We start from the raw sequence: 12969 nt of genomic DNA, 5'->3' as shown, positions 1-12969 counted from the left end.
CGGGGCTAACTATAGGCCCGTCTCTCATGCCTAAGGGATTGATCGAAGCGACGCGATGAAAGGAGGAGTGTGCAGTTGCGAGAAAGCCGATCCACCGTTTGGATCGGTCTATAAGTAGCTATGGCGGAAGATTGTAGCAACAAGGCTTCGAATCGGAACGTTTTCGAACGTGGCCCGCACGAAAGGATTAAAGGTCACCGAGGTATCGACGTTTTCGTGTACCGCAATTAAGTGTTAATCGTGCAGCCACGAGCATTGACATGCGCATCGCGTATGTAACAACGATTCCTCCGCTTCCTGTTTCTCCAAGATTTCATTCAACTTTCCATTCAAAAATCTTTTCCTCCTCGAAAATATTTGTTATTGCATGTAAGAAATATCCTGTGCGGTGAGAAGTTTTTATTTTTAACGATTAATAACGTTGTATACCTTCGATCGACAGTTCCTTTTTCTTAAAAGAAAATATTAGGTTTAGGCAATGTTAATTGCGGGGAATTTTTAACGTGTTAAAAAAAAATTTCTTTTATTTATCAATCAGTTTAACGTACTTCGTGTACTAAATCCATAAGAGTCATGGGTTGTTGGCGTTTGCGTTCAATACCCTCTCTTAATTAATATCCTCCTTTTGTCAAAAAAAAATCGTAGGTTGAAAAATTGATTGTTGAAAGAAAATTTATCCTTTTTTAATCGCGCCAATCGAAAAAATGAAATTTTGTATTATCTTGTAGGAATACTTGTCAATACGTAGCTTTTTCCATCCATACGGAATAAATTAATTTGCGCGTAATTTACGAAGGATGAAGAAAAGGGGATTCGAAACTATTTCAAACAATTCAATCAATCACGAAGAAAAGTTTAAAATAATACTTCTTATTTAGTTTAATTATTCGTGTCGAGTCACGGGTTTTCACAAATGATTCAAATCGATGATTATTATCGGCCGCACGGTTTATCAGAACAGACAGGTCTCGTATTTATATTTCCGTTCTTTATGGCACAATCCACTTCTGAAACGGTTTGTTCGTCGTAGAAAAGTGATTCAGGAAGCGCGTGTCTAAAAATTATCGGTGCCGTGGACAGCTTTATATATATATATTTCTTGGGACGTTTAGACGATGCCTCGGTGAATAATACACCGGTTGTTACATTCGCTAAATTGGAGCAACAAATTTTGAAGTCGTGCACGCAAAGAGGGAAAGAGACACGGGCGTGGGACGTTTCGATGTAGCATAACGTATCCTGTCAAGAATAGTACGTTCGATATAAACACGATCCCGCTATTAATACGTGTATTCGCTAAATGATCATTAAACCTATATTTGCATTTCGTGCGAATTTACAATGGCCACAATTCTTGGTGCAAATATAACTTTATATACAAGGGATTTCGCAATGAAAGAAAGGAAAATTTTTTTTTATTTAACAACAAAAATACTCCGATCCAACTCTTGTTTTACAAGATGTATTCGAAATATTTCGATTACATTCTATATATATATATATATATTATATCTTGCCTTTTAAGAAAAGTTTTAAAAATATTCCGATAAATCGATCGAATTCGTTGCCAATTGCCTTTCGATTGTTTCATTTTATTCGTCATAAAAATCACGCGAAGATAGAAGATGAAATATTGGAAATAAAATTACGAATGATAAATCGAAAATCCATCCAACGTAAAAATTGCGAAACTGAAAAATAGATCGTAGCAACGGAATAATCAAATTGGATTCTCAAACGAAAACGTAATTCCATTATTCTTGCTTATATTAGAATCCATCTGAAGAAACTCCCTCCACCACAGATCAACGTGCAACGCCAAATCCATGAAATAGACAAATAACTAAACTCGCGCACACTCGCGTCACTTTCCTTCCTCTCTTATCGTGTCTCTCACACGTGGAAGAGTAAATCGATATGAGAGAAGGAGAGGTTATCGCCAAGTTTACGCTGTTTTTATTCCACGTATCCTCCAACTTGCCAGATAAAACTTGCGGCAGATCGATAACCCCTCCTCCCCCTCCTCCTCCTTCCCCAAACCGGAAATGGGCCGTGCAAATCATTCGATTCACGATGCGTACAACAACAACATCCACGAATTTTCACGTGAGTTGTTTTCGAATTATTTCGGGATCTGAGGAAAATCTGTGGACGATCGCCGACAATGGTGGACCTGTTGAACGGAGGATTATCGGTCGCCTCGTTAACGAGATCGTTGTGATTCTCCTCGTTCGCGAAAAAGGTATTTTTTTTTTTTTTTTTAAACGAGAGAAACACGAAACGAGTTGTATACAGCTTACAAGAATAACAAAAGTTCTTTTCTCCTCGTGTTATTTTCCTCCTTCGAGTAATTATATATTTTCCGATCGATTTATTACTCGTAAAATTGTACGAAAGGATAAGAGTGGCACTTGCGAACCTTCTTTTCCTTACTTGTTTCAAAAGTAAAGATGAAGAGGAAAAGGATTTTTCTCGCGTCTCGATGAACGAATTAATTCTAAAACTGTGAACAGTCTCGATCATTTTTTTTCTTTTTTTTTTTTTTCAAATTCTAAGAGAAACTAAAGATAAGACGTTTCAAAAATAAGTTCAATTATCGAAGATAACGAGGACAAATTGTCGTGTAAACTAGCAAACAGATTGGAAAATCCGATTCATCCGATCCTGCTGCAATTCCGCCAGAATTTGCCGAAGGTTGAATCGGCACGGTTCGAGGCAAGATTATCCTGCCTCGAATCACCACCACGCCTACGAGGGGATCTACCAGGGCTTTCCACTCTTTTTACGATCCTTAAAAGACGACATTTTTGCCAGCCGTTCCTCCGCTTTACGAGGCAATTTCTCCCCTCTCTCCTCGTCGAACAAGACGAGCATAATAACGCTTTCAATGGAATATAAGAAAAACGGAAAGTCATTTTTCCACCTTAACTCTCTGCTGCGCCAAGATTTTATCGAAATGAAAATGTTTTATGGCTCGAGTTAAGAGGAAGAGAGGGATGAGTATCGATTTATGACGAGTTGTACGATGACACGTACAATTACCAGTGATAATATTTAACTTATCGCCATTCCGAATTCGAATTCGGATAAAATTTTTCTCGAATGAAATGGTAATAAAAAGTTTTCAAGTTTTTTTTTTTTCTTTTTAAAAAATATATACAATTTGTTAATCGTTATATACATATTATAAAAATATATTTTAAAGGGGACGTCATACGATTCGAAATAAATGGATGTTACTAATAACCGTTTTGAATAAAATATTTATTTCATATTTCTCCCGTCGAAAAATCTCGTCGTCCAGTAATTAAGGACAGCCAGAATCATCAGTTTCATACGTTGGAATTTCCAGTTACGCAACTGAACTTTCGACGATATTTCATCGATACCTTATGCACGATTTCCAATATCAATCGACATATATTTATATATTTCGAAACTTTTATTATTAACATTTAACGGTTATATATATACTTATGGAAATTTAAATTTTCATAAATACAGCTACAGAAAACGAATAAGATAAGATACATTTAAATCATCACAAATATACACACTTTGCTTCGAATATTTCTTTTCACGTGTCCTGTACGCAGATTTAAATATTTCATAAAATAAACTTCCAATTCAACTGTCACACCTAATATTTGCCATCTCTTGTTCAGCTAACGAGTTTCCAATTTAACAAAAAAAAAGAAAAAAATATCGAACGTGTTCAATTTTTCAATCATAAAATAACTAAAGAATTCTCCATTATTCCAGACCATGACAAATATTGATATTTTCCAGCACGATTAAAAAAAAAAAGAAGAAGAAGAAGAAGAAGAAGAAGAAGAAGAATCGTCTGGTCGTTTAAAAGTTTAGATCGGGAAAAAAAAAAAAAAAAAGGTTAAACAAGATTTAGCCAATTATCCTCGGCTCTATCCACCTCTCCGCCCCCCTCCCCCCTCCCCTCCCCCTCGACTTTGTACACAATGGTACCGTAGTTTGTAACAAAGATGTTGAGAGAAAGAAGATTCAAGGTACATAATGGAAGTTGGAGGAAATTCGTTTCACGAATTTCGTCGTAATCGCGTTTGCTGGATCGTCCCCAGAAAAACCGAATCGATCGAACGATCATCCCCTTGAAAACGATCGTTCAGGCGAAAGGGAGGGGAGGGAATCGCGAAGGAGGGAACCGAGAAAAAGTGAAAACGTGGTCGTACGAGGATTGGCATTTCCATTGGTGGTTCTCGATAGAGCTAATATTTACCCACGGTCTTAATGTCGGCGTAGACAGTTGCCAAAACTAACATATGAATCGGTTTGCTCGTAATACCAGAAGTCTATCGATATCGAGTCGGTTGAATACGGCTACGCGCGTACGCTTCGAATGCTATTCGCCGATAATAAATGTTAGGATTTTGGGAAACGGATTTGGTGTTTATAGAATAGGTATTATTGAAATACAAATATTATGTATATATACATAATCGTTACACAGCGATGTAAACACTTCTGTTGGAAAAACTTTTATCTACGCGATATACTTCTAGGCAGGTAATGTGATACGAATTTCAATTAACGAATCGATGGATTGAAATTGAAAATTCTTGATCGTGAATGTTTCGTGGAAATTCCGTTTTCGATGGAACTTTGCGAATAAAATTTGGAAAATTTCCCAATTAAATTCCCAATTCTCTGCTAATTTTATTTATGACAAACCAAGGATGTTTATGCGTTTATCGTAAAAATCGGCGTGGAAAGAAAGAATCTATGTTCTAGCTCCTTTTTCTTTTCTTTTTTTTAAATCATATTCGTAAACATCCAATTATTAATTTATTTTTCAATGTTTCAGGTAAGCCTTTCGCGCGAGGAAATATCTCGAAATGGAATTATATTTGAAAAAAAAGTTTGATTCGATCCTCTCTCTCTCAAATGGAATTTTATAAAAGTTGTTCACGCGTCGATTAAAAGGATTTTGTTGTCCGTTCAGTTACGGATTACGAGAGAGTGTTTCATCCTGAACTTTTACCATCTGACCACACGATTAATAATGAAAAATACTACACTCGATCGGTTCAATTAAAAGCATCGCTCGTCATTCAGAAGAAAAGAATCTTTGACGACCAATATAAATAATATTATATTTTAATAATAAAATCTTGTAAGTTTTGGATAGATATTTCTTCGCACATTACGATTCTCTTTCGTTTCAACGATGATACAACTTGGGAAAATTTTTCAGGATCGGAGAGAAAGTGATTATTTTTGAAATAACAAATTATTCTTCTCGAACAAATTTCCACGAATAATTTCTGTGAAATGATATTTCAAAACACACAAACCATTTCAAATTTTTCCGTGTTGTCGAGACGAGTGAAAGACATTTTGCTGCGCAATCACTACCCTCGACGAATTTCCAAAATTTCTAAAGCAAAAACTTGGATAATTTCACGGAAAGCTAGATACACACGACATATTTATTCCGAAACGACTGTCAAACACGTTTCCATCCCCAATATTTTCCTCATTTCGTTCTCCCTTTCGTCACGATTCGTCAAACGAGAAGGAACGCGTGATCGAGGGGAAGGGTGCGCAGTAGGCCGGTGATTGATGAACTCTCGAGAAGAGTGATTCGAGGTGAAAGGATTCGAGGGGAAGGATTTCGCGATTCACGCGAGCGGGCAACCCCTGCCCTCCCCTCCCCTCGTCCGTAATTATAATCAGCCGTCGTCGGTGATATCTGGCTGAATACCAGAGCCGAAATGTGGGACGTCTGTTTGCCCCTGGAGGGGATAACCGTGATCCGAGGCCACGAACCGACTGTGTGTATCATCGATGTAAACGTGCTCGTGTAAACAGATATACTGGCGCCTTATGATCGATAGCCAAAGATACCGTTGTATATACTGTATATTATATGTACAGGGTGTTAATATATTCGTGTATTTGGAGGATCGATTATGGAGAACAAAAGTTGGTGCGGGGCTTATTTGTCGAGTTACGAGCAGCGATTTAAAAAGCGATTTAGCTCTATCTTCGTCGCGCAGCGGTGTATTCTTATATTTGCGTCTCGCTTCATCTTCGTATAGATAATGTTCAATTGGTTATAAATTAATTAATCTAATTATTTTTCTTCAAAACTTTTGCGTTTGGCTTTATGATATTATGAGAGTCAATACTTGGAAGAAGTGAAATTTTTTTGTGAGTATGATATATTTTTGTGAGCTATATTGCGGGATAATTTTTCTTAGGATAGTGAAAAATTCAAAAGAAAAATGGCAATGTGAAATTACATGTTGAAAAAATGATAGATTTGGAAGAAAGATTTGTTGCCCTCTATACGTATACAAACTTCTTGTATTAAAATCAGAATTTTAAGGTAAGGATTGATTTTTCTGTTAAAAATATTGTTCGAATGTTTTCACGAGACACTGTATTTTTATCTCATATTCGCAGGGATCTTGCGTTGTAATTTATACGTGTGTCGTTTTATTCTTTTATAGTCTGATTATATATTGCCTAATTATTATTGCTTGATAACCGTAATAATCAGTGATCCAACCACAGGCCTGATAATCTTTATTTAGAAAGCGATTGCGCAATGCAGCAACAGAAATTTTACTTTTTACCATAGCCTTTCATATTCCTCGTTTCGTACTTCGTTTCGTATAGAAACAAATTATCATTAGAATTTTAAATAATTCATCTAAAATTTGAAAAAATATTTACAGATTATACATCAATTATTTCTCGCATTTTATTTTAATGAATATTCTGCACGCAATATTTTTGCTCTTATTTTCAGAAAAATGTGCATTTCATTAATAAAAATAAAATACTGCAACACTTAAACGTATTAGCAGCGAAATGTAAGAAAATACGTATTCCTACGTATTATTTCTATGTACAATATTTTTGCTCTTGTTTTCACAAAGATCTAAGTTTCGTTAATAAAAATATGAAGAACATTTACGACATTTAAATGTAAGAAAATACACACATATTTATGCATTCCTATTCGCGAGTTTCTATGCGGTGTGACTAATCTTAAGAGCAGATAGTATGTCGCCAAAGTGGAGGAAAGTTTCAGACTTAGAGGAATAACAGATGAAGCGGAAATCTTCTAGGGAGCGCATCAGGTAAAATGTCTAAAGAGGTTTCGTATCTTGCACTGGAAAATCTGTTCCACTTTTGTTTACTTTATCGCTTATATCTCCAATGCGTTACATTAAAATCTCCTTAAACTTGATAACCTGATTCCAACGTGATTATTTCGCGAAATAATGATTTTACCCGGTTTCAATCGTTAACGAGATATGCATATAATTCAAAAAATTACGATTGTAAATTTTTTGTTCAATAAGAGCTATTACACAAATTTGTATAAATCTCTCTATCAAATTCTCAATCATCCTCAAATTCGTGATAATTTATACGCAAGAATTATAAGAAAAATAATTATCAAGATTTTTTGAGATACCAGTATTGTTATTTTTATAGCTTTGTAGTTCAATTTTTGTAAAATTTTTTATTTTGCAGTTGTAGCTTGGAGTCAAATTATATATATAAAAAAAAAAAGACGACCCGTATTTTTATTTCAAACAGAGAGAGTTTACATCCTCGTGTCTCTGGCATAAAAAGAAATGTTAGATACGCATAATCGATGCCTATTAAATAAATAAATAAAGAATCTCAAAGAATTTTATTATGTTGCAATTATTAGAAACAAAGCGAAATTGTGGTATATCAATCGGTTAACGCGTGTTTCTTTTCATATTTTCCTCTTCTTTCTCTCTTTCCCCCTATTTTTTTAATAAATTCTCAACACGCGACACTTTATCACGCGTCGAAACCATATATATTTCGAGTTGTAGCGTGACGCACAGAGAAACGCTTCTACACCCTTCGTGATAAATCACCAGAGGAAGAGAGAGACAGAAAGAGAGGGCACCGTCGTAAATTCTCAAGTCTCTCCCGCCTTTTAAACGTTGAAAAAAATAAACCAAAGCTTTCCAAGATTCTCACTTAACTTCGGATCATTCGACGATCTTAAAACACTCGACAGGATAAAAGATTCTATTAAGATATTTTTAATTTTGGAGATGATTGTCCATGATTTAACAAGAGTTAATACGTACAATAATTGAAAAGTCTGAATTGGAAACGTCGAGAGAATCGAATCAAGAATTGTTTTCTCAATTCATTGTAATCGAAACACAAGTAAGTATACGCAAAAATATACGATTCTAACGCTTAATTGTATGTCTCGGCGATCATTCGCATTTATTACGTGGAACAACATTGTACAACAAGCTATTTATACATGTTTTCCTATCGCGAAACAAAGAATAGAACTTTCTTAATAATACTTTGCTTCAAAAATTTGTTCCAATTCCAAATAAAATCATCTGAGACGATAACAATTATTCTAATTTCAGAATAAACGTTATTTTAATCGGATACTTTCATCGCACAACAAAAGGAAAATGGCGAAATTCATCGTTGAAAAGAAGGATGGAGGGATCAATCAAGTAAACGGAAAATCCCTTGCTAAGGGAAATAAAACTTAGGAGGTCGTGGAAAAAAAGTTTGATATCTTTTTTCTTGTCCTTCCCTTTCTGAAATGGTTCGAAAATCGTGAACCAATATCAGCCGTGGAAGAAACGTTGAATTATTCAAACCGAAGGCGAGGAAAATGTTTTGATTATGCCGGGCCACGCACGCGTGTGCACGGATTCCCTGCGCGCTGGCCACGGCCGAAATTAGTTGGATATCCGAATAATTAACGAAAATAGCAGAGACGAGATGGTTTTGCGCGCGTCTCTATTATAAAAGTGAATGCGTAGAGTTATGCGTCGAGTCGAATGAGAACGATAATGCTTGCAAATTGGATTTTTCCATCGCACAGAGAGATTAATCTCTAGTATGAAATTAGATTTTAGATAGAGGAAGGGAAGAAAAAGTGTTTTTCGAAATGTCGAGATTCGATTCTTTAACGAAGCCAGATTTTTTAAAACGAAAACGAAAGTGAGGATCTCTGGGGGATTCCGTGAAAGAAAATTTTATAATAGTTGTTTCAAATCTTTATTGAATAGAGAGTTCTGAAAACGAAGTTTGATTTAGAAGAAAAGAAAGCACCGATTATTAGAAACGATTAAAGAAGATTGTACGTTTCAAAATTTTGAATATCTATTAAAAGCAAAACTTTAAAAAAATTAAAATTTATCCATAGAAAGGAAACTTGGAAGGTGATTTATAAAAGATAAACGTGTATTGATTGTTTTGCAAGATGCGAATTAAAGAATAATAATATACTCTTAAAAATAACGACGAAATAAATTATTCTCACAGAATCTGATTTGTTCTTTGAAAACCGATCTGACGAACGATTCAATTGATCAACTTTTTTAAATTACGTGGATCTCGTTGAAGTTGAAAAGTTTCGAGATACTGGGATCGCAGAAGGTCTAGAAATAGATTGCCGTTTCTGTAGTTCTGAATGGGATAAAGCTGTAAAAGCTGTCAGCTCAAAATAAAAATTGATTTTACGATTAAGAAATTAATATCATTTTATGTTATTACTATACACACTATATACACTAAAGACAGCCATATTTTAATCATTCACTTGTATTTCATCATTTAAATATTTAAATTTAATAAAGTCGAATTTTTCTTTTCACGCGAATGATGATTCGCGAGATGCACTTCTTGGTCAAACTAACATGGTCGATATTTTAAATAATTAAAAAAAAGGATATCTTCTTGGCTGCGTGTTTGTTGGATTTAAAACATTTAAGAAACAAGTTATCCTATTACGAAATACGTTTTCTATTTCTATCTATAATTGCATTCAACATTTGAATACATATTTTTCCGTATATAATTCATCTAATTGCAAAAGTAAAAAAGATTGCAATAAAAATATTTCTAGAAAATCAAATCTTTGGCTTCGATATTTCAGAACGAAAATTATTCGGAATACAATGGCATGATATATTTTCACATACTCGAAAACAAATGGGAAATCGACTGAGCGTGTTTACACACGCGGACAATATTCTAAATCAGCCAATTCTAATTGCGAATTCGTGGTGCTGCCATTCAAATTAAATTCGCTCTGTTTTCGTGGCTGGAAACATGTGTTAGAGTCAGGAACAACCATCGAAAGCGATCGCGTTCGTCACGAATCGTCCTTGCAATTTGTATAGATAAACGGAATCGTTCGTAACGTGACCAGCTTCGAGAAAATTCGATTGAACAAGAAATTTTTCATTTTAACGAATATTAAATTGATGAGAAGGAAAATAGCATTGAAATTGAAAAGAGAAAGAATCGATAGATTCATTCTTAATATGAAACGATCCATAACCTTTAATAATTATATATATATATATATATATATATATTAAAGAAAATTTGAATTAAAAATATTTATTTTTACTTTTAGATACATATAATCGATTGATTATGATTTAAAGAGAAGAAAGAGAATAATAAAGTATTCCAAATTGAATCGAGCAGGTGACATTGTGTAACGCGTGCTCTACGCGTGCTCTACGCTCCATGTTTATCGACCGTACCACAAACTCTTCCAAAAAGATACGGGGTGTGGTCAGAAAATTTCCTTTTTTCCTATATTACACGATTCATGATCAAAGAAAATTTCGTGACTATGAGTCGAGGTTATTCGAGATCACGAATGATACGACATGAACGATATTGATATTCTATTGAGACTATCTATGAAATGTCAAAACTCTCCTAACCTAGAAAAAATCGCATGACGTTTTAACTTATTTCCCGATAATTAAAATTTTATTAAGAAACTATCGAAACTAACGTTTAATAAAAATGATTTAATAAATAATAATAACATATTTCAAGAACAGTGATTAAAAACTATAAATATTAATAAAAACAATATTGAAATGTGACTTCCCTGCTATAACATCGAACGAATAAACCGTATTATAGAAATAGACGATCGAAGAGAAGGAAACAAAGTGCTGGCGAGATCTAGTGACTTTTAGGAACAACGTCATACAAGACTGCAACCACCTGCCGTGGTTACATAGGTGAACACGAGAGAATATCGTTGAACAATAAAAAGAAAGCAGCCGATCGAATAAGGACATACAAGCGAAAGAGAAGAAAGAAAAAGAGGTGAACGAATGAAAAAAAGAGAAATCACGAAAAAAATGAAGAGAGAAAAGGAGCAAGAGTGTGAGAAAGAGGTCGAAGGAGGGGGATAAAGGTAAAAAGCGGCGCGACGACATCGTATTGATTTGATGACAGATCCGCGTACGATGCGGATGCCTCGTTTTCGACGGTGAGACCACCACGACGGCACAAGGCACGATAGCAAGCGCCCTGACGCTTTATATATAGAGCCTGAGCCACAAGCAGACAGGCCGTGCTTAAATATAGACGAAATGCAACGGGGTGTCTCCCGCGTGCGAGCAAGGGACATGAAATAACGAGATAAAGAAGGACGGGCAGAAAGAGAATGATAAACGGACGACAGTGGAAGTAGGAAAAAGCCAAAGAAGAAAGAGACCCTGCGTACGTAGAGAATAATCATGGCCGACAACACGGCGTCGTCTGCTAGTAAAATCGCGCTCTAAACTGATCGTCACTCGCGTGTTCATCTAAGTATCACACAACGAACGCTACCATTGATCAATGACACGAGATACATCACGATATGCGAAATACGTATTACGATATAGGTTCGTGTGGAATAAAAATCAAGATGAATTAAGAAATAAAAGTATATAAGTAAGAGAAAGAAAGAGAGGATGAAAAGACAAGAAAGACAAAAAGATACGAAGTGTGTATACACGAAGTAGAGAAACGAAGCAAACGTGACACGCGGTAACGTTAAACCAAATTCTCATTGTCTCTCTTTCTTCATCTTCGATTCACATTCGTTACTTTTAAATATTATGAATGTTTTTTTTTTTGTACTTACTTGCCCAGTTCCTCTTTGAGCTCGTAATTGTCACTAAACCGCGTGCAAGCGGTCGGAGTAGCCATGCCGAGGTATCGCGATTATTTACCGCACTAACCGAGGAACGTAAGCGCGAGAGCCACTGTCGGCCGCCACTACTGCACACGCTAGGGGAAACTTCGCAGGTCAAATTCGATCAATAGAGGGGAACTGCCGCGGCGCTGGTAGAACACCGGGTAACCGACGGGAGGGAGGGTCGTCGGGCCGGGCAGAGGGGAAATGGTTTTGTCCGCGGGAGCCGTGCGTTACCGTGGCACCGACGGTGGGGCAAATCGCGGTCGTGCCAGCAAATACTTGCGAGCAACGATGACTAAATCCTTCCACGACGCGTCCGCACTGCTCGCCGGCAGACTGTCGACTGACTCGCGTAGTGGTGGTAGCTCGCGATGGCGCAGGCGATGTTCACAGTGCCGCTACCGCCGGCAATGGCGACCACGACTACGTATATATCTGGTAACGACGATCAACAATGATACCACTGCTGGCAGGGCTGACGATAGAGCTTCGCTAGCAAGCCGTTCGAGCGCAGCCAACCTAGGTGAAATAACCCAAGGGGATCGAGGCAACACATTTAAATTTAGCACCTGGAATTATGCTCGATCACGCGACTAACTTTTTAAGATCACGCTTCACGGTATAATTTACTTTCTAATCCGTTATTTTTTCTCTCTCTCTCTCTCTCTCTCTCTCTCATCAACGCAACGATCGTCGCGCGACTGTACGCAACAGCGTAGTTTCCGAAAGAATATTTATTTCCACGTGATAAATACAATCCATCAAAAAATAAACTCGTATTGATGAAATTATGATCGTTTCTTATAATATCGAACAAATAAAACTGACATCGATTTCTTTTACGTTCTACGAGTAATCGAAAGTAGTTGCGTACCGTCGTTGGTTAGACGGGATACCGCGCACTGACTCGATTCCGCATGTCCGACATAAACACGAGATTTACTACTGGCGCATAC

General features: G+C 36.2%; 1 protein-coding gene and 2 long non-coding RNA genes across 16 annotated transcripts in view; 2 read left to right on the top strand and 1 right to left on the bottom strand.

Annotated features, from left to right (window-relative positions):
• The window catches only part of CaMKII (Calcium/calmodulin-dependent protein kinase II), a 131356-nt gene extending 118447 nt beyond the window's left edge, over positions 1-12909 (bottom strand). For all 14 annotated transcript variants that reach the window (XM_086903314.1, XM_086903336.1, XM_086903320.1 and 11 more), the window contains exon 1: positions 11960-12909. In XM_086903314.1, the coding sequence (XP_086759440.1) occupies positions 11960-12024 (65 nt within the window). In that variant the 5' untranslated portion in view covers positions 12025-12909. The remainder of the gene's footprint in view (positions 1-11959) is intronic.
• Positions 1-12969, top strand: part of LOC147658284 (uncharacterized) — a 43449-nt gene that overhangs the window by 25378 nt on the left and 5102 nt on the right. The gene's annotated exons all lie outside the window — the stretch shown is intronic.
• LOC147658285 (uncharacterized) lies at positions 7860-9338 on the top strand. Its single transcript, XR_015290729.1, has 2 exons — positions 7860-8205; positions 8424-9338. It is a non-coding gene; the product is annotated as an uncharacterized LOC147658285 (long non-coding RNA).

The sequence above is a fragment of the Apis florea genome, unplaced genomic scaffold (assembly GCF_048593485.1).
Source record: "Apis florea isolate Af1SG1 unplaced genomic scaffold, ASM4859348v1 contig_2291_pilon, whole genome shotgun sequence".
Classification (NCBI taxonomy): domain Eukaryota; kingdom Metazoa; phylum Arthropoda; class Insecta; order Hymenoptera; family Apidae; genus Apis; species Apis florea.
The sequence above is the reverse complement of the archived record's forward strand: the minus strand, read 5'-3'. Positions and strand labels throughout refer to the sequence as shown.